This window comes from Siniperca chuatsi, linkage group LG3 (assembly GCF_020085105.1).
Source record: "Siniperca chuatsi isolate FFG_IHB_CAS linkage group LG3, ASM2008510v1, whole genome shotgun sequence".
In the NCBI taxonomy this organism is placed as follows: Eukaryota; Metazoa; Chordata; class Actinopteri; order Centrarchiformes; family Sinipercidae; genus Siniperca; species Siniperca chuatsi.
This window is the reverse complement of record NC_058044.1, coordinates 28,945,468-28,968,199: the sequence shown is the minus strand read 5'-3', so window position 1 is coordinate 28,968,199 and position 22,732 is coordinate 28,945,468. Positions and strand designations below refer to the sequence as shown.

At 40.3% G+C, this 22,732-nt stretch overlaps 1 protein-coding gene across 4 annotated transcripts in view; it reads right to left on the bottom strand.

Annotated features, from left to right (window-relative positions):
• The window catches only part of rptor (regulatory associated protein of MTOR, complex 1), a 187,686-nt gene that overhangs the window by 45,080 nt on the left and 119,874 nt on the right, over positions 1–22,732 (bottom strand). For all 4 annotated transcript variants that reach the window (XM_044188784.1, XM_044188787.1, XM_044188788.1 and 1 more), the window contains exons 11-20: positions 22,267–22,342; positions 17,867–17,968; positions 14,479–14,562; positions 12,856–12,966; positions 12,067–12,141; positions 11,920–11,985; positions 9,417–9,608; positions 5,129–5,269; positions 3,698–3,818; positions 2,444–2,584 (exon numbers count right to left, since the gene is read on the bottom strand). In XM_044188784.1, coding sequence (XP_044044719.1) covers positions 2,444–2,584; positions 3,698–3,818; positions 5,129–5,269; positions 9,417–9,608; positions 11,920–11,985; positions 12,067–12,141; positions 12,856–12,966; positions 14,479–14,562; positions 17,867–17,968; positions 22,267–22,342 — 1,109 coding nt within the window. The remainder of the gene's footprint in view (positions 1–2,443; positions 2,585–3,697; positions 3,819–5,128; positions 5,270–9,416; positions 9,609–11,919; positions 11,986–12,066; positions 12,142–12,855; positions 12,967–14,478; positions 14,563–17,866; positions 17,969–22,266; positions 22,343–22,732) is intronic.

Here is a 22,732-nt window from a genome sequence, read left to right as displayed (position 1 = left end):
ATGTGGAAATGGAGATTGGTGGAGAATGGAAATATGCCCTGCTCTGTGCTCTTATTGATGATAAACACAGCTGCATATTGGAAAGAGCACTGAGAATATGAATTAGAAATGGTGTCAGCAGTAGGTTACGCACTTTTCCAAGTGCCAGTGATTTAACTCCACTCAGATCTTATGCATTACTCAGCCTGGCAGCGGTAGACAGAGGGTGGGCAGTTATAGCTTTAGCTGTCTGAATCACAGAGCGGTGACACAAAGATGTTAGGGTGACTACGCCTTAAATTATGACATGATTATTTTGCTTAACATTAGGATTATCATAATTATGCATCTATTTTTAGGAACTAAATCATTTTACTGCTCTAACTTGACAGTTAATTAAACTTCCTTCATTTCTACATTTCACCAAATAAACGTAGAAATAAAACTTTCAAAAGTTCAGATCTTTAACTCAAACACATCACAGACATTTTCCAGATTAAATTAGGGCGTCATTTTAAAGCTAAAACTAGTTATGCCACTACAGCATGCAAACAAATAAAATGATGTATCTCATCAAAGGGAATGCAGTTATAGTTGCAGGTTTTCTGAGCTCTTCATCACAGCTACAACTGTGTTTGGGAAGCAGAGATAATTGCAGTATGCTCGAAAACAAATGCCTGTGATTGGCCAGCTCAACCCCATTCTGGCCCCTGACCCCTCTCTATCTACTCTGTCACTGCTTGTGTGTTTGCCATATTAAAGACCATACCAAATCAGCAAGGGGGGAGTGGAAGTGCACAAAAAAAAACTAACACTGTCAACACTGGTGCAACTTACGAAACTACACTAACCCCAAACAAAAGCGCATGTGGCAGAGAACAGAAAAAAATCTTAGAAATTTAAGCACTTCGTCATAGATTAAAATCTATTGCTACATTTTCCCTACACTTATTTTTCACAGTGGATTTAGTTAAAATCACAGATTAGTGAAAATAAAAAAGCAAAAACATTACTTTGTCAATAAATTATTTTCTGTGTTCCCATTATCTTAAAGTATATGCATGCACCAATTAAAAAGACGAAGATTTGTAGCAAATGCTCATTGTATTGGAGGTGTAATGCATCTACAGGGAAATCACATAATATAATACAACAGCTCAGTGAGCTAGGCATCTATCGGTATCCATGGTGACAGATGGTTCCTACTCATGGAGAGTAGGGAGTGCGTCCCACAGTGTAAACCCTGACCCCGTTACAACTTATTGAGCTCATCTAATCAGGCCTACAGTTCAGCACCATAGACAGCTCCCAGTCCCCACCGGTGATCAGGCAGGCTAAGCGATGCCTGCACTGATGGGCTGAGCTGAGACAAAGGAGCTTCGCAGCATTGTTTGTTGGCCCTGTTTGCTCCCTCCTTTTATTGGTAAATATGTGAAGAAATATAAACTGCAAGAACATCTGGTTCCTGAATCTGCATCATATTGGTTCAGAAAGATGGGATGTAAATTATGAAATTATATCCCAAAGTGCCACTGAGTTTGTCACTGGGGCAGATATCTGCGGGACCATGGCGAAGCAACGAGCCAGAAGAAAGAAGATTAGAGGCGGAGTTTGTGCATTAAAACCTGTGGCCAATATCAACGAGGAGCTTGATAAAGCAGAGCCCAATGCTGAGTCATTAGAGGAATATTGGGAAGAGTTGCTTCATTAAGAAAGTACTCTACAGGAGTATGATAGAGAAATTGAAGAGAAAACTGGGATTCACCCATGCTCAAATCAGAGGCAGGACAATTTGAACTCTACGATGAAACTGCTAAAATTTGTAGGTTTTTGGAGTCTGAGGTGGCAATTGACAAAGAGTTTTACTTTATGAGGAGTGATACTACATATTGAATACTGAGACAGCATTTAGGGATTGCTTTGGGAAAGGGCCACTGAAGAGGGAGCATCATTTTGGAAGCCAAAATCATGATAATGCTAATTACCCAACAAAATTGTGCAGTTGTAATAAATGGTCCTTGCATGTATCCACAACATACACACATTTGTAAGACATGGATGACAAGGATGATGAGCATTTTTCAGTTACTTGTGCATGTGACAGCTGGACTGGAATAAATATCAACACACCACAAACTGAATTACTATTTCTGCTTGGCAAACTGGTCACTGGCCTCTTATTAATGCTTACTGAGTCTGTCTCAGGAATGGCAATGATGGAATGAAGAAGTAAGCCTGAGGACTGTTACATCTACGGTCCACAGCTCATGTGGAGGAAGAAAACCTAATGAAATGTGCTAACAGTCTCTCCTTGGATTAATTTCTTTCATTGAGCTGCCTAAATCTTCTTCTTTGTGTTCATTCGATCCTCCAACAGATGAATCTAAATTTCTGCTTCATCTTATTTATCTCTCTCTCATCTGCCTTATTTTCTTTCTCGCTCTATTTCCCAGCACTCTCTCACCCTCTTCATTGAGGTTGAGGTTCTGCAGGCTCTTGTTCAGGTTGCGGGCAGTGGTAGCAGCTCGGATGTTGGTGTAGGAGTTGACCGATCGCAAGCGTGGGATGGCCGGGCTGTCCCTCACTGGAGTCAGGTTACCGGGCTCTGGACGTAAATACAGGAGGACATACATCAGGTCACAGCCTGGATAATCCCAAACCAATGAAAATAAATATTGTTCACATGAGTGTAATGTTAGAATATGCAACACTCCCTGATCAGACTAGATTCCTCCTGATCACACTGGATTTATTCAAGGGAGGCCCTCTTTTTTCAATGCCTGGAAACTTTTTAACAGAATTTACACTGACCTTTTAACACGATGGCCCAGAAATTGTAATAACCTTAGAAAAAGCTCTTGACCAGGTGGAGTGGAGTTTCCTTTTCAAAACTCTCTATTTTGGGCCAAGTTTTTGGCCCAAATTTCATTTCTTGGGTGAAACTGTTGTATACAGGTCTTTTGGCATGTATTCGCAGAAACAATGAACAATCCAGGTATTTCCCTCTTCAGAAAGGGGCAAGACAGGGTTGCCCCATTTCCCCCATTTCTTTTCGATCTAGTAGTTGAGCCTCTTGCTATTTCACTGTGATAGAGCAGTGCATTTACAAGACAGATTTATTGATCATTTTACAACACAGGGTTGTATAACGAGATTTAAAGGGATAACCTGAGGGAATTCATTGTATAAGGTAGCGTCATGCGCAGATGACCTTCTCTTGTTTGAAACCCCATATCTTTAATTCCTTCCATTCTGACTAAACTGGACCAATTTGGTGAAATTGTCTGGCTATAAACTTGATTTGGGCGTGCCCTGATCTGCATAACTGTTGGGGTTTAATCTGCAAATCTCTGACGAATGCTTACAACACACAGATTGAATCAAATTCTTTAACAGGCATTTTCAGTGTAAAACCAGACAATGCTGCAAGGACTACAAATATTTACAATGCTGTTGCATTTACCTACCTGGTAGCCTATCCTCTTATCCTATTTAATTGGAAAAATCCAAAAACCCCTTATCAAGATGTCATGTTTCATTTAAAAAGTAGAGACAATCTAATTTAACATAGGAGAAAATGTTATATATAAAATATATTATAATAATGCCCCTCATGTACAGGTATTCATTTCCTGTGAATGATTGGTTTAGTGGGGGGATGGGTTTTAGAGGGCAAAAGTATTATGTGACCTATACTGCGTGCGTGCGTCTACAGTACCTGTGGTGTTGGCTGGTGACGGCACTGTGTAGTTCTTCTCTTCTTCTATAAACTGGAGGGCAACTGTACAGAAGTTGCTCTCATATTGGACCACCAGGTGACTCAGTGCTACAACCAGCTCCTGTCAAACACAATCAGAAAAAAAAAGCAAAACATAATGATAATTTAGTTCCAGTGATAGTGATTTTTCAACTTAATTTCATATTGATATTTTAAAGCCAAGCAGGATTTTTCCAGGTATAACGGTGACAAATGTTTAATAACTCTCTAATCCAAACATTGTTAATTATCTCTTTATTGATCTCTCTCTCACTTTTCTTTTTTTTACCTCATTGCCTCCAGCATTGATTTGTCCCAGAGAACCTCTTTACATAAAATTAAATTTTGAAGCCAACAAATATTAAATTATGTTCCCTCAAAAGATCTCGCGCTAAGACCTTGAATTGGGGGTCTTAGTCTGATTTACCCATATACTGTACTATTCTAATCTCAGTTACTGTATCTCCAGGCCCAATTCTCTCTCCTTCTAATCTCCTTCTGATTCACATTGTCAAATGATATTTGGAGTTCTGTATTTTACTGTTTAACAGTGATATTAAATGTTTGTTATGCATCTGCATGAATATTTTAACTAAATTACTTTCACTACCCTTGACTTGTTTCACTTATGAACAACGGCAGGGTGCAGTGATGTCCTGCTTCCGGTTTTTATGCTAAGCTAAGCTAATTGCCTTCTGGCCGCACCTCTGCACTTAACACACAGAAAGGAGAGTGGTATTGATCTTCTCATCTAACTCTTGGAAAGAAAGCAAATTGACATTTTCCCCAAGATTTTGAACTACTCCTTTAAAATAGAGTATGTCCCGAGGGCTACAGTCCACTTGTTTGTTTTATCTAGATAATAATCTTCTCATCACCCAATATACGCAAAAAAAAATTAATAAAAATTGTGCCTTGTGCATTGTGCCTCTTAAAGGAAGTTTTTCCTTGCCACTGTCGCCAAGTGCTTGCTCATGGTGGGATTTGTTAAGTCTCTGTAAATAATATTATAAAGAGTACGGTCTAGACCTGCTCTATAGGAAAAGCACAGTGAGATAACTTCTGTTATGAATTGGCGCTATATAAATAAAATTTAATTGAATTATACAGTAGACTGTGCTAGTGAATTTAATTAATTGTAAGTCTTTTCACTGCATCGAATAATCTTGATTGCACCAGCATACTAGCAGCCTTACCTGGAATGTAGTAGTCCTAAATGCAAGGCAAGGAAAAGCCCACACTTTTCTATTGTTTTCATATACTATATTTTGTAACCATAGTTTCTACTTGCATCTACCATCGTATTTGTTTGTCTTACGATCACATGCGTATAATAATATAATTAATTATGTATTTTGTGTGTGTGAGGGAGTGTTACTGTGTTGCAGTGACCTTGCGGACCACAGGGCTGCCATCGTTGATAAGCTGGGCCAGCATCATGGCCACATTGTGGTCGATGGTGGTGGAGTGGTCCGTCCTTTCAGCGGAGTTTCCCACAAATGTCCCCAGAGCAAAAACAGCCGCACACCTCACCTGCGGCGACATAAACACAACGCTTTCAGCTCACTTTCATCTTGGTTCAATAAAGCTGTTATGTCGCAAACATTTCAAACACAATGTTAAAGGTTTTTTGATGTGTTTGGATATGTTGCCAGTCTCATTTCCTTTCAACGATGCACAGCTCTGCCTTTCTTAACTGTCTGAAGTCAGTATTTGGCCATTTGCCATGAAACCCAAACATTTGCTTGTTCATAAATATTCTAATGTTTTGTGAGACCAACGGATGAATGTTTGTAGAGGTAATTATGGTTCAATTTTCTGTACACTGGAGATTATCAGTGCTGCTCGCTCCCGTGAGCTGTTTTTTGTCACTATAACTCATTACTTTCCATGCCGGCTTCACTGGGTGTTTAATCCAAACTTGCCATCGCACAGAAGGAATTTTCCATGAGGAATTGGTTTCACAAATTCAACCAAATTACAGCACAAGAATGAATATTTGGGTATATTGTTTGTTGTGGCGCCAGAAAACATTTTTTGAAAGCATCATTACAGCTACTTTTTAATCTTGTGATGCAGCTTTCGTGATGCTACAGCACACAGATGTTGCTTTGATATGGTTTGCGTCGCTGCAATTCAAATGATCAGCTGAAACATTTCAAATGAGCACATGGTAATTTTCTTTCTAAAACCTGCAATAAAGGAAACTCATAAAAAGCACGGTGACTAGAAAGCAAATTAAAACACAAGACTGTAATACTAGAAAACATCCATTTGTACATTACTTTGTGCACCATAATATATGGGACTCAGAATACCATTATCACCTGCACAATCTAATAGAGTCAACTACAACAGCCCTTATGTTAATTCTACCATCTACACTTAAATGTGTTGATTTAAATCTATGGTATTTTTTGAAGCCATAGTTAGTGATGATGTTGTGTTGCAAGCCTTATAACACAACTCAATGGGAATTTTTCAATCAACAACCCTGAGACGCACGTTATTTTTCTGAATCGCTGAATTTTCAACACAATAAAATGTGAATCGATGCTTGTTTCTTTAAATTACTGAACACCAGTAACGGGTTGCATTGATGTTTTTCTTTTTAAAAATAATTAGACAGGGTAAAAAGTGTAGAAAGCATAAAAAACGTTTGCCACAATAAATACATTACAAACAACATAAACAGGCCAGTACAGTATTTTAGTTTTCAAAAACCATCTACAGTATATAAATGCATCCTTGACTTGAACCTTTGACAATTTCAAGTCTTATTGTATTCTTACAAAAGTCTTATTATTATTCCAGGGAGCATGGGCATCATTTTTAAAAGCTTTTTTGCCGTTCTCTGTCCAGTGACTTTGAGGTCCGCATCACTACAAGGTGTGTGCTCTGTATGTGTGTGTGTGCTGTAGTGACTTGCAAACTATGACTAAACAAGTGTCATCTTAGTTGTGTCCCCTCAGACTTTTCCTTAAACTTAATTTAACTCTCTGCTCAGTCACTGATCTCTGCTCCTCCTTCACTTTCGGTCCCTGTTCAACTGCTCATCACTTTCTTCACTCATCTCCACGAGGCTCTGGGGGAAACGCGCACACACGCAGGCAGATACTGCAGTATGTGAGGTGTTTCAATCGAGGAGAAGTTTAACATAGAGTAATTTATCTGTAAATGTGCTATTTCTTAACAATCTGATGCAGTGAATTATGATCACTCTGCAGTGGCCTTAAATAATACACACACTCTGAAAATTTCTAATGTAAAATAAATGAAAAACCTGGAAATACAGCTGAAAAAGTATGATTGTGTGTGTGTGTGTGTGTGTGTGTGTGTGTGTGTGTGTGTGTGGGCACAGACAGATGTGTCCTCCATTTCAACCCTACGGCCAAAGCAGCTGTCTGTTTAGGGGAAGGAGGAAGTTACTGCTGGAAGCAGATGTTCCTTGTGTGTGTGTGTGTGAGTGAGTGAGTGAGTGAGGGCACCAAGTGTCTGGGTGAACTTCAGGGCAAACTCTGTCTTGCTGTCCCTTTGGTCTGCACACAACCCAGTCAGTTGCTGACCGTCCTGTTTTAACACGGTGGGTCCAAACTGTTGTTGGTCTGCCCCATGTGTGTGTGAGTTTTTTTTTAGTGTATTTTTGGTCTTGTTTTGAATACAAGACAAGATTTTCTTTTGTGTTTAGCAAGTTGTGTGTATTAGTGTTACTAAGGACCTACAGCTGACAATAAAAATGTCACTCTATGGGCCCTACTTTTGTGGCGGTGCAACGACCAGTCCAAGCAGCTTACTCTTACTGTTTGGCATGTTCCTGACCTTGAAATTCGCTTTACCCATTTGTGTTGAATTCTGGTGCCCAGTGTAGAGTGCATGGTGCACAGGTGGGAGGTTCCTTCAAATGAGGCGGTGCAAAGCAAGTTGGTGGAATTTTGGTGGAAAATGGGTCTTACGCTTTGTAGTGAGAATGGACGTCTCAGAACCACGTCTGTTTCTGGCACAACGTCAACCTGCTGCCACTTTGGTGATTTTATCAACAAGAGGAAACAAAATACTTGGAGCAAATGCGCAGTAATAAGGCAATAGTGCTTAAAACATAAATAAGATATTTTAATTAAACACTCTCCAGCTAGTAGATGCGTTCTCTGCATAAAAAATAGAAAGATAAAGTTTAATGTGGTGAAAGCAGGAACGCCATAAATCAGTCTGCATTTATTTATGAATTAATATGAGTGATTCTTACAGTATTTGTTGTCCACAGCTGCTTTATACTGTATGAAAAGCTTCTCCTTTAGTTCATTAAATTCCTGCAGCCATCTGAAGGCAGCAGGACACATATGTTGATAAATCTCCAACCTCGGATTTGAGAAGTGCCACACCAGAGCACAGTGCCATTACACGCAGCCATCCAATTTGTTTACCTTCATTAAATCACATGCAAACGACACCAGGCTGCTACAAAATAACCACACAAACCTCCACACACATCAGGCGGGTCCGTTATAACTCAGTATTCTGCTGTTTATGCGAAAGACATCAGATTACTGGAGCTCGTTAATCCTGTACGTCACAGCCTCCTTTCCAACTTTCTTGCTGTATCACTTTTTACGATGTGATGTGGTAATGTACACCATGAGATTGAGTAAAATGTATTAATATTGTGCAGAACATTCCTTTCTTGTTTTCAGTTGCCTTTGTGTTTATTCTTTTAGTATAGCACGTTGATTGACTGTAAAGAACATCACACTTTGTGAAAAGTAAGAAAAAGTATGTCAAGCATTAAAAAATAAAGTACAGTCCCTAATAAAGGCCCAGTTGGAATTACCTGTACTACTTATGTTGCTTTATATTTTAAGAGTCTGTAAGGTGTTATCTGCTTTTCTGCAATCATTGTAGGACTGGACCCAGACAGCAATAATGATTGGACGGCACATTATTGGAAGACATTTAGAGGGCCTCCTTTTCAGGATTGGGTAACTCTGAGTAGCTGCACATGAAAGAATCTCAAACAGGATGTGTACCTGTCACTTTCTTTTAGGACTTTTCTTAGACTTCTACCTTCTACAAACAAGCAAAATATAGTGTACTCTTGACAAATTGGGTAGTATTAAACTAAAGCATTAGCCAATGGGGGTCAGCAACAATGGCCTGATAAGATTTCTTGAGACTAGCATTAAAATCAGGCCAATACAAAAAACTATCTGACCTTAAAACTAGTTTAAAAAAAATCGATATATGGAGTGAAGGCTGTGCCTTGAACCAATTGAAGAAAATAGAAATGAAAAATAAAGATATTTGAGGTGTTGTTTTTATTTGCCTGTATTTAATATTGGTCTGATTATTGAAATAAGAAAAGTAATCTACATTTCTCTTAACAGATGTTTGTGATATGAGTGTAACAACCAAGCAATCTACTTTTATCTTGACAACTCTAGCTAAAAAAAGATTGAATATCTTACTAAAAAAAAATCTAAACACTATATTTTGAAACAAGTATAATAATCAAATGCAAACGGTGCTTGACAAGATTACTAATCGTAGATAACCATGCATTATTTAATCATTTGCAAAACAAGATATTATGGCTTCTTCAATTGCCCTTTTTGCAGTGCAGGACTTAAAAACATCTCTTTGTACTTTTTTAAATGTACAACTCTGACCTCTGGTATACACCTCTCACCTCGGGGATGGGATCTGACAGCAGGGTGTAGAGCTTCTCGTGGGCGCTGTCCCGAACTCCACACCAACGCGCCGGGTCGAAGTTCTGCCAGATGCGGCCCAGGCAAATGGCCACCCACTGGCGGAGCAGGGGGTGGGGGTCTGACAACTGCTCCAGGCAGTTGGCTATTAGATTGCCCTGCAGACAGGCCTCCTGGTGGAGGGAGAGGAGAGTGAGATGAGAAGGAGTGATGCAGAATGATAAGTGTGAGAGATGTTCAGTTGCTCAGATGTGCACTGGACTTTGAGGTTTTAAAAGGGGGAATACCTACGGACGAGTATATTCAGGAAATGTAAAAAGATTTTAAGGACTGTGAGGTATGAAGTATTAACAGTGGTAAGGCCATTTGGGTAAGACATAATTTCCCATGAGTCACTATTAAAAACACTCACGCCCTGTTATCTATGGACAGTAGACTTGGAACTGTGGCAGTCACCATTGACCTGCCAGTATTTTATTTTTAATAAAATGACCATGAGTGCATTATACATCAGTCTGAACCCTTGTGAGCAGCAAAGAGGCACCAGGCTGGGAGCAGACTTGTACCTCATTAACCAGTCAATCACTACTAACCTGTAACCTCACACTGTGTGATGGACAAAAAGATTATACACTCCATAGCAGTATGACGTTCCTTTGAACCCCTTCAGCCCTCTTCAAATCATTTTTTGGGATCAAAAGGTAATTGGTCCATCAAGGTACGATGGAAAAGTTGGTATCCTCTACTCAAAATCCTTTTACAACTTTCTTTTTGATTGATTTATTTTGTGCAGAGCATTAACAAGTACTCTCCTTTCTTGTTTTCAGTTGCCTTTGTGTGCTTTTCATGAGGTACCACAAGTATAGCACGTTGATTGACTGTAAAGGATGTTAAACTTTGTGAAAAGTAAGAAAAAGTATGTCAGGCATTACAAAAATAAAGTACAGTCCCTAATAAAGGCCCGGTAGGAATTACAGGTACTACCAGTCAATGTATATTTCGACAGCATTAATTTCAATAGTACTACAACTGAGTCATGTTGTACTCCCCACTCTGCTGCTCTCAGTTTCTCTTTTAACAGAAATGCTGTTTTGATTCACTTTTTGATTCCAATCACTTGTACTTTGCCATTCTTTTGTTCGGTGTTAAGCTTACTATCAATAAAACTTAACACTTGAATGTTTCACATTAAAAGACTTCCAGTTAAAGCCCACTGTAAGTCTTTAACTGGAAAACAATGTGCAGGAAGTGTTGAGTTTTCATTTGTTAATTAATTCCAGTCTGTTCCATTTTGCATATTTTTCGATCTGTGTTAATAATGCAACACTTCCTATATGTAGATGTTTCTACCTTTTTCTGGTAGACTTTAATTGCTCTAATCCTAACACCTGCAAGATGTGTTCACTTTAATTTCCAGTAGCTTAATATCAATGAAAAAATCAACAAAAAAAGAAAAGACTGGAATGAATGAAAACAGTATTTCTGTTAGAAAGAGCAGCAGATTGGTGAGAATGACATGTAAAGTGCTATATAAATGAGTTGAGTTCCTAAAGATGCACACCACCCACCCACCACCGTCCTCAGATCGCTAGTGTGTCGTTCCCTCAGCTCTGATCGAGCCTCCCAGCTGAACCCTGAGAGCTGGAATATTAAGACGCCAGTGATCGGTGACATGTGTGCAACAGCGACACCACAGTAATGAGCGCTGTTGCTGAAAGTAAGAGGGATAAATAATGGAGATGTGGAGCAGGCAGAGAGTCTCTCTGTAATGTTGGGAATCATCTATTATTTACAGGGCTGTGAGAGAGGTAGGAGCATTAAGCAACAGTGGTATGGAAGAAGAATGGGTGTTTTTGAGCTTGAGAGCACATATAGCTTTTCTGATTTGTCACACTGATATAATGTTAAGAGTGAGGTACTGTAACGTAGTGAAGAAAAAAAATTAATGAGAAATAACATTCACAACTAGACAGAAAAATAACTGCAGAGAGCAGGAGAGAGAAAGCAAAAGGGAGTGATCGTGGAATATTTCCTTGTGGAAGAGTGTGTCAGCGTGTGTGTGTGTGTGTGTGTGTGTGTGCCATGAAATGAAGAGCTACATCATCCCAACATCGAACCCTTGGACGTTTGATCAGCGTCAGACACAAAAGGCTTCAGGGATTGAACACCAGAGGCCAGGAGTGGGCCGAAGTGACACTGGCGGTGATAAAGTGTCACCATGGAGGTAGCTGGGACGGAGACGGGGATTATAGAGGTGACTGTTGGTGACAAAACTGTCACATAACCAATATTTCCCGGAAATACACAATGGACGATAAAGTAATCTCTCAAAGTGACGGCTGGCCCCAAAACAACCCGCTGAGGTTCTGGTGAGGGAAGTAAATGAATAATGTGCTATGTTCTCCCTTTGGGCTTCTAGCAAGCAAACGGACAGCAGTGCGAAAATACACACATATGCAAACATGCTCATACACACACTCGTACCTGTCCTGTGTTGTAGCTGTTGACGATAACAGCCAATATGAAGACAGCCATGGTTCGATGCTCAGCCTGTAACAAAGAAAATAACTTATTTAAGAGATCTTATTTTATGTCAACATATCTACTTCCTTACTATTGTGTGATACTCACTGGCATGTAACTGTCGGCCAACACCGACAGGAAGTACTTGTGTCCGTTGTCTTTCACCAGGTCAGCTTGACATGACTGCAGAGACAGAATGTTTTGTTCATGTTCATGTTTTTAGTCTGCTGCAATATGAAACATAACTTGCAGTTAAGCTTACTGGTCTTGAACAAAGTCACTGTGTTTGAATGACACATTAACAAAAAAAAAGTGTGTGGGAGAACGCTGCTTCATTTTTTTTTTTAATTAAAAAAAGTTAAGGTAAACGCAGGTAAGTCATTTGAAACACATTACTGACAGTCTTTAGCAAAAATGAAGCAATATATCATCATGCAAAAACAAAAAGACAAAAAACTATAGCAGTTTTGCAAATTTCAGATTTGATTTTGAATCAAACCAACCAAACAAACCTAGAATCAACATAGATATGTTAATTTGTCAAATTCTCTGACCCCAATTATACTGCTTTAATATAAACATGCAGAGACATAAAAACATATACTATGTGCTTGAGCACACCCGCAAAATATATATATATTTGCCCCTAACAGAATTGCGGGCATTCACACCAAATACATTTGACTCTGAAACATGTTTTTTTTTTTATTTCTATCTATTTACACTTTTTCTTTCATTCCTTCTTTTAGTCATTATGTGCAGCAGACAGAATTCATATAACGACAATAAACCTGTGATGTAAAACAAGCTGATAAAATAAAAACTTCAAGACAATCAGGGTTTGGAAAAGGTGAGACTGAATGACTTTTATGTTTGAGAGTGTTTTATGTAACTTACGCTGTCCACAGCGAGGATTTTCGCCCAGATGAAAACCAGCAGAGGCCGCAGCTCTCTGGCTGAACTCTGGAGCAGCTTTAACACGTAGGGGAAGATCCCCACAGACAGCGCCTGAAAACACACACACAAACACAGAGCACTGGTGGTTATAGAGCAGCAGTGATATTGCAGTTATGATCCAGGCCTTGCTGCTGAATGTGTTTGTCCAAGACAACCAAGACACACCTGTGGTCTGAAATGTAAACATGTACACAGGAATGGAATTTAGCTGAGCAGGAGCTGGGATGATAATTGCAGTCTGTCCTTTGTTTCAGCTTTGTCAATAAGATGAGTTTGCATTTTGGAAGATTCAGTATGCTACTAACTTGGACTGTGAGTGACCGCACGAGGCAGTAAGGGCTAGAACTGGCCCAGTGATTATGTCAAGTTAAATAAACTATACAATATTTTAAGAACAGTATTATTGTGTATCTTTCAAGTAATGAAAATAAGTGAATATTAGTGGTATTATTGTGGCTTGCCAGAATAATACCACTCTGATGTCTGTCAAGTATGAAGCTGGAGCGAGGAAACAACTAGCTTATACTAGCTTAGCATGAAGACAGGGGGAAACAGCTAAGTTCAAAAATACACCTAACAACACATCTCAAGTTCAATAATTAACATGTTGTTTGTTTAATCTCTACAATGCATTAATAAGTGTAGTTTTAGAGGTGAATCAATTTTTGCACAGAACAAGAATTGTGGATTTTGTCGTCCATCACTTACACTGACAGCACATTAAGAAGGGATTTCTCAATGGACGGTATGGAGAGGAGGAATGATTACAGCAAGAAAAATCAGTTTCAACATTCATATGGGCACCTGACTATTGCAGTAAGACAGACTTGAAAAATTGCGAACCTATCCGTTAACGCACAAACATCAGAATGGTATCGATCTTTTCATCCAACTCTCATAAAGAAAGCAAATGAGCATTTTTATCAGAATATTGAATTATTTCTTTAACATGTCACCACCATTAGACAAAAGAATTAGCTATTCAAAGTGTAACTTATATAGTTTATGACTTTTTTTGTCTTAAAAAGAATTTTGTTTGTTTTCCTCAGAGACGACGTTCTGTTTAGTGCATGTGCATTGGAACATTACATGTGAAAAAGTCAACAGCCATGTGTCTTTCCTGTAAAAACATCCTTGGATAATCCACATACTTTGCTGACCAGGAGTTCCATTGTAAACTGTTCACAGTGAAGTCTGTGGATCATCCGGGGTAATAGGGACACTAGCGATACATAATAGGGAGATTAGCTGCTGTTGATTTGTCATTTTTTATAGCTTTAAGCGCCACGCACAAGATACCTTTCACCTTTATTGCGTTGGGGTGGAGGCAGAAATCTCAGAGATATCGCAAAACCTCAGCAACCTTTCACAACACTTAAAGGCTTCAATTTCCAGCCAAGCTTGTTGCTGATAGGATCCAGCTATATTAGGACAGCCAGGTGCGCACAATTGTGTGCTAACTAAATAATCACTTTGTTAATGTCTGTGTCTTGTTATCCAAAGTGGAGAGTCATTTTTAAAATGAAACCAGTATTTTCAAACAGGCACACTATCTGAACGCACCAGACTGACAGCCCAGGGACCCAGATCCAGAAACAGTCCGAGCAGTTCTAGAGCCCGTAGCCGATGCACTTGACTAAGGAGGACCTGAAAGAGAGCAGAGGTCAAACGTCAACTGTGCTACCTCCAAACCAAGAGGAAGCCTGAGATTAAAGGAGAAGGAGGAGGAAGAGGGACAGCAGGAGAAACGGCAGAGAGGGTCAGGAGGTGGAGTGAAACAGGTGGCTCTCTCACCACTACTGCTAACACACTGGCACCAGGTCACACTTGTTTCCTCTGTGTGTGTGTGTGTGTGTGTGTGTGCGTGCCCAAGCATACATGCGTGGGTGATTGGGTGCGTCCTCTTGGCTGCCATTTCACTTGGCTTCTTAAGGAGATTCAGGTTTAGGACAATACCTGTGTGTGTGTGTGTGTGTGTGTGTGTGTGTGTGTGTGTGTGTGTGTGTGTGTTTTGGTTTTACGTGTATGTATACATGCAATGTAACAGTGATGCCAAATGGAATCACGATGTAGCAGTTTTGGCCAAGGAAAACTATTTTAAGGAGGCATATGGTATGTGCTAAAAATGTGTATATGTGTGTGTGTGTGTGTGTGTAGTGTATAGTTTATGCAGCATTAAACACAATGCAGCATAGAGTCTGTGTGAGGGCTGGATTCCGGTCCATCCCCATGTGACTGTCCCATAGTGTGTGTGGGAACAAGCATATGGAGGAACCCAGGTCCACCACACACACACACTCATACATACATACATACACACACACACACACAGACATTTCCACCAACACATAATGTATTATTAGTGTTCTCCGTGACTTTAACTTGGTGAGCGTGACCACACAAACAGACGGAGGCCGGGGGAAGACCGGCCCAGGGTTACCTCCAGCTCCAAGGAAGAGCGTGGGAACATGGACATTTGTGTGTGTGTGTGTGTGTGTGTTTGAGATACGTAGGTGTGTGCTCTATAAGAATAAGGAAAGCCAACAAGCAAGAATACAATCTACACCTCTCCTGATCCAAGCTTAAAAAAAAAATAAATCTTTTTGTCACGATTCATCTCAACATGATTTGACACAAATGTCAACGAATATTTTCCACACAGTCACACAAACATATTGTAAGCACATTTTATGCACAAACAATACATTAACATACATGTGCCATTTTATCATAGCAGGAATGCGAGTACAATCCCTGAGCAATGCTGCTACATTACAATGCGCAAGAATGTGTGTGTGTGTGTGCATATTTGTCTCCGTTCCTTATTAGCATAACACCTGGACTCCAATCTCCTTTAGTGCGATGAGTAAGCACTTCCCATCATCATGCTGTGTGTACGAGCTGTGAGACGTACGCCATCATGTTATTATATGATGCACATGCATGCCTTAATCACTTCACTGACACCTAATGCCAAGAGTGTTGTAATCCCTTTGCAAAATCTGTTAATCCTTTCAGGATGAAATGACTGTTGTCAAGACAACACCACACCGTATCTCTCCTTCCTGAGCTCTGTTGTCCTCCCTTTGCTCATTTCCTTAAACGACATTATTGATGGAGTACTCTCTTATATATTTATTATATGTTGGCATCAAACCGTAAATCCTCCAAGAATACGCCAGTCTTTTACGTTCATTCTTATGCAACTGTGTGTTTAAAAGGGTATAAAACCTGTTTATGTGTCCATCCGTTACATCAAAGAGCACGAAGTAGCCTTGAGATTACTTTTCCCTCACGGTGTAAAGCTGTGTAAAGTTGCGTAATCTTAAAGGCATCTGCTGCTTTACTTCCTCTCTCTCTCTAAATCCACATCAACAGCAAACACACACACATGCATTCCTTCAAGCGCCATCAAGCGCTCCCCAATCAGTTTGCCTTTTCCTTGGCTTTTAATGTGTCCCGACAGAACTGCTGTATGGACGCGCTGCGGCTCGCAGTCCGCTGAGTCAGCAGGAAATTACCATTCAACACGGACAGCGGCACACCACTACTACGCTGTGATATAATACAACATCACAACTGTACAGCCCCACGGGATGGTGGTGGTGGTGGGAGGACGAGGGAAAGGGAGGGGAGAAACATCCGACTGCTGTTACTCAACAGCTGATGCACACACCAAGGCTTTAGCAAGATTTCCCCCCAATTAAAGCATCCCTAACAAATTTAACACCACTACAGGGAACACAGCAGCCACAGTCCTTATCACAGGCTTTGTTGCAGGGTTGTAATGAAGAAAATTGGCCTGCAAATGCTGAGCTCAAATTACAGTCAGAATTCAGTGCATATCACACTTTTCTGCTGGGAGATCTAAAGTGGCAACCTGGAGGAAAGAGTGTCTTGTGTAAATGAGAAGGATAAAGATAAATAAAGGGAGGGATAGAGGGGAGCGGTGAGAGGTATTAGCATAAAAAGTATTGCTGTAATCGTAATATTCTGAGCTAATGATGGACTCTTGGCAGGCGATGTGTGTGTTTAATCAAGATGCTCCTGCTGCACCGAGTTTGCTCGTGCATAATGGAGAATAAAGCCCTTTTCAAACGTGGAACCTGCAACATTGCTGGCTTCATCTATCTGTTAAAGAAATGGCATTTCAGCATTCAAACATTGGTCTTGGTTACATAAAGGTTGCACAATCCCTCCATTCAAACAATTCTTCAATTCAAACAGCTGCAATGCTTGCATGATATTTGGAACCTTGTGCACAAGTAGAAGCGTTGTCACTGCTGAGTTGGAAAATAATATCAAGGAAGAGTAGTGCTCTCACACTGTTGTGATTACATAGTCAGCATTTTAAACCCCTAGGCCACCAGAACGCCATTTATTGTGTCTCTTTTTACTTGCATTGCGAGGGGAAACAAGGAATGAAACACACTTTTAAAGATCGACAAGTTGAAATTGGCTCATTCAAAGTGTTTGTAGTTTATTAAATGACAAAAATTTAAAAGACAAATTTATTAAGGTGCTCTTAGAGTATATGCATTTAATATCTCTCTGTTTATAGATCCTACTATTGGTCTGCTTTACAGGTGCAGGGGTTTCTTTGCTGTCAACACCCTCCACATGCCTGTGTGAACAAGGTAAGATCGCCCTTCCTCCTTTACTGTGAAAGCATTTCTCAAAACTCGGAGAACCATATTTCAACATATTTATCAACAGAGTGCTTAATTTTAAATCTGTAGATGAGAATGTTGCTGTGAGTCTGAATACTGTTATCCACAGAAACATAATGATGCAAAACATGAGACAATTAGAGAATAAAGCGGAACAGCTGTCTGCATAATATGTATCAGCATATTCCACTATAACAAATTGAAAAATTTAAATCAAAAGAGAGAAAGAGACTGTGCTGGGAGGTTTGTGTGTGTGTGTGTGTGTGTGTGTGCACTCGTACCTGCAGTACAATTGGGAGCTGCTCAGGAGGGTTTCTGTTCTCCACACCCATCGTCAACCACACCTGAAATGCTGTCAGCTGCTCCGCAAAGAAAGGACTGTGCTGTGGACACAAAACACACACACACACATTGTTTATCAGGTTTTTAAAGAATTTATGTACATACTCATACTCATACTCTATCTCTCTCTCTCTCTCTCTCTCTCTCTCACACACACACACACACGCACACACACGAGGTAATGAGACAGTCTGCAGTGACTAGCTTATCATTTCATAAAAGCCCTGACACAATGAGCTAAGAAGTGACACTGCACTGCAGTAACGACATAAATCCTGATCTATCATGATCACTTCTCTCTCTCTGTGTGCTGCTTTGGTAGTTTGCCTGATTGATTGGTTGCTGGCTGCAGAGTTTTTGATCACTTCGAGTGTTAATATCGCAGCGGGAATTACGACAGCCTTGTGTAGACTGTTGATGGATGTAGAGAGAGGGGAAATATCAAGGCTTCGAGGCTGGATGGCTAAATTAATTTGTGCATAATCAAAGCTTAATAACTCTATACACACACACTCACTGATACATGAAAAAGGTGGTGTATGGTGGGCATAGGCCTATCTTAGGAACTGAGCTTCTGTTTTTGGAACGTCTCAAAAAGTGGGTGTAAAGTTGAATTTTGGGATGGGAATGTAAAACTCAAAATATTGTTTAGTTTCCTTGATAGAGACCTGATGCTTCATGATAGGTAATGTTGTATTGGAATCTTTACTACAAAAACCCCTGTGCTTTATTGATTTGATTAAAACACAATTCTAGCTATTGGATAAAAACATAATTAGGGTTTCTACAGGGTTCACCAAGTTAAATTTAAGACTTTTTAAGACCTTTTTAATACCACATAGAATGACATTTAATACCAATTTTATGACCATACAATGTTAAGTATCAAATTATGATGAAAAACCAGTAGGGACAATATGGCCTAGAATTATTCATTATTATGACGGTGTAGTCCCTCATTCGTCCAGGAGTGTTCTATCGTATCGTTTCATCAGACTGCAGGAGGACTCCACCTTGCAGCAAAGGACCAAGCTTACACCTTATTAGACATCTGTCTCAACACAACCTACTTCCAATTCCGGGGACACTTCTACAGACAGATTCACGGCTGTGCTATGGGCTCTCCGGTCTCTCCCATTGTGGCCAACCTGTACATGGAACAGTTTGAGAAGAAGGCATTATCCTCGTTCCCGGGCACACCACTAAGTCATTGGTACCGTTACGTGGATGACACCTTTGTGAAAATCAAGAAACAAGACTTGGAAGCGTTCTCAGAGCATATCAATACTGTGGACCCAAACATCAAGTTCACGCGTGAGGATGCAAAAGAGAACCGCTTGGCTTTTCTTGATTGTTCTACACTCAGAGGAGAGGGCGGAAAGCTCCAGATAGAAGTGTACAGGAAACCAACACATACGGATCAATACTTGCTCTTTGACTCACACCATCCACTACAGCACAAGCTGGGTGTAATCCGGACATTACTACACGGAGCCAAAGAAGTGCCCACCGGCTCAGAGGGTAAGAAGAAAGAGGAAAGGCATGTCCAGAATGCACTCTCAGCCTGTGGTTATCCTACTTGGGCTATCAACAAAGTTAAAAGAGCCAAAAAACAGGACAAAAGTGTAACTGAACCAAGAAGGAACGGTGTCTCCATTCCTTATGTATCTGGACTGTCTGAAAAACTACAAAGGATCTTTAGACAGCACGATGTTCCTGTTTTCTTTAAACCAGGCAACACTTTAAGACAGAAACTCGTTCACCCTAAGGACAGGTTACCCACACAGAAACAGAGCAATGTTGTCTACTCTATTCAGTGCAGTGAGGAAAACTGCAAAGAACGGTACATAGGCGAAACCAAACAGCCACTTCACAAAAGACTTTACAGACGACACGCTAACTCAGGATTACAGAGCGCCGTGCATTTGCATTTAAAAGCTACAAACCACACATTTGAAGACAGCGAGGTGAAGATTCTTAGTAGAGAGAAGAGTTGGTTTGAACGGGGTGTCAAGGAAGCCATTTTTGTGAAGAAAGAGAACCCCTCTTTGAACAGAAATGGTGGTCTGAGATTTAATCTGCCCAAAGTCTATCAGAGTGTATTATCACCTTGGTCACGCCTATCACATGCTAATCAGGCACTTAACAGTGATGAAGTAGATGCAGCCAGAGAACAATAGGCCTGATTACTGATTACTGGGCCATCTTGAAACTATTAGGTCAGTTTCAGGTGAAACTAGCTATTAACAGATACTCAGGCAGATTCCCTCCTGAGGGCAGGGCTTATGTAACTCAGAGTAGCTTAAAATTCCAGTTCCCGTCCAATTTTTTCACAATTGAGAATGACTTCCGGATGGGAGCCGAAACGTCTTGATTCTGAAAACAGTGTCCAGATGACTACGACTGAAACCTTTTCTACGATATTCATTATTATATCACAGTTTTTTGAGTACAGCATATAACAGTATTTTCTAATGATTAAATTAACTCAACCTGGAAGCGGATAAGCAGCAGAAAAGGGATAGATGAATTAACCAATTAAAAATTATTCAACAATTCAGGTTTTTCCTAAAGATCGACACTTGGCCTATACTGCTAGCTACGGTAGCTAGCAGTAGTGGGTAGCAGTATTTGCTACAGCTCTGATGTATGCTGACTGAAACACCTCAAAAAGGGATTGAACAGCCTCCTGTAGCACAATCCGCTGTCAATCCCACTTATAGTTTCTAGGTGTATAACGAGGCCTGACAGCCTGCAATTGGATACAAAAGACAGTGAGCTTGAAGACAGTAACAGTGATCCCACAATCAGGTTTGAGAGACATGTAGGTTTATGTAGGTTTCACCACTCAGGAGCCAAGACACGGACACACCACCATTCCTGGGTCTGGTAGAATTAGATATTTCTTAAACCAAGAATGATCAATACGTGCCATTTATGATAGTACAAACAGCATTTTAGGGTGGAAGCAGGGAATAGGGGAGAATAGCCAAATGAACATTGTGTATTTCTTAAGAAAAGACCAAATGCAGGACATGTGATGCTCATCTCTGTTTCACGGCCAAGAGCAACCAGAAAATGAAGACTGCAAAAAACGCTATTATTACATAAAGAAACAAGGACCACGTGTATGTGTTTCTAATGCATATGATGCTTATTTTCATACATATTATACTTTGAACTGTTCTACAAGAAATCAAATAGTTCTTGGTGTTTTTTATATCCATATGGCACACTGAAACAAAAACATATATTTTGGGGTGAGGGTTAGTAAGGGGTGCAGTAGAGGGTTAAACTATTGCTAATACTCAATAATTGTCAAGAGTAGAAAATAAAAACAGAATTTGTAAATTCGGTAACATTTTTTCTGCAGCTCCAAATTCAGTTGTGACAGAGACCAAGCCAATGAGGTAACATCTGAAGCACATCAGAGAGGAATTAAAGGCTTCTGAAAGAGGAAGCAAGACAGAGAGGGAAGATCTCCTTTAGTTGTCCTCAGAGGCTCAATTACGGTGCCGGTAAGTGTTTTTGGACAGAGTGCAGGAGAAAGTAGGGGAGGATAGAGGATGGAAAACTGCTCCCCGGGGAGCGATGGAGAAGATGCCCACCTCCGAGGGCCAGGTGGAGGAGAGAAAAGGCCCAGATAAAAGTAACATTGGGGAAAGCTGCTCTGGTGCCAGTTTCTCTGTTTTCAGAGGTTTTTGATAAGTTTACATTACAGAGCACATCTGCTCACACACACAAAAATGTAGTGGTAAATGGACTGCTTTTATATAGCGCTTTTCTAGTCTACTGACCACTCAAAGTGCTTTACAACACATGGCAACACTGATGGCAGAGGCTGCCATGCAAGGTGCCAACCTGCTCATCAGGAGGGTTAGGGGTTCAGTGTCTTGCTATAGGATACTTTGATACTCTCTCTGGAGGAGCCAGGGATCAAAATGTCTTGTAAAGATCCATCTCCATCACAATCCCAAACCATGTCAGTAAATATAACAATAAATTGGCTGAAAGTGCAGGGCCAGTGTTTTCAAAAACCATCTTTTATTTGACACTCTCCCTTGAATTATTAGGGAATGTGTGTGTGTTTGAAAGAATAATGGAGATGCTGTAGATGCTGCTGGTTGAGACCTTGCAGTGCAAATGAGAAGATGTTTACAGGCGTCAGTGGTGGACGGATCCAAGACAAGTGGCATCCATCAATGCTAGATATCCAGTAACCACTAACCTATACACACAGTTGCTCGCAAAAACACAGTCAAATGGAGCATCTTTTCACCTTTCAAGCAAAGTTGAAAAGGTCTCAATGTTTGTTTTCCTCTCACACACACACACTTACTCTGAAGGTGGTGCCCTCCTCAATGATGGTGGGCAGCTGAGAGAGGCAGATGTCCACAGCCAGGTCCCATGCTTGCCTGTGGAGAGGTGACACACACACACACACACACACACACCACATTAGAAGAAGATATTCATTATAAGGAATAACCCAAAAACCACACACATTTGTTACAATTTAAAGGGAATCTTATTATGACCCGAAGCAAGAGAAACAAATGCATTTCAGCACTAAGTCTGTGGTCATGGCTTTCCCTTTCCACCCCATCACTCACACTCATTCTCCACAGCTCGAATTTTCTCCCTTGCATTCTTCTCTGTGCACATACACTGCTTTAAATTCCTAGCCTGAGGTCCTGGAGAGGGCAGCAAGGAGCCTTTAATCCCTCTCTAAACACCAGCGTTCTCTCATGGCCATCATATCTAATTCATGGGGTTATGTAACTCACATCAAACCTTATCGCAGC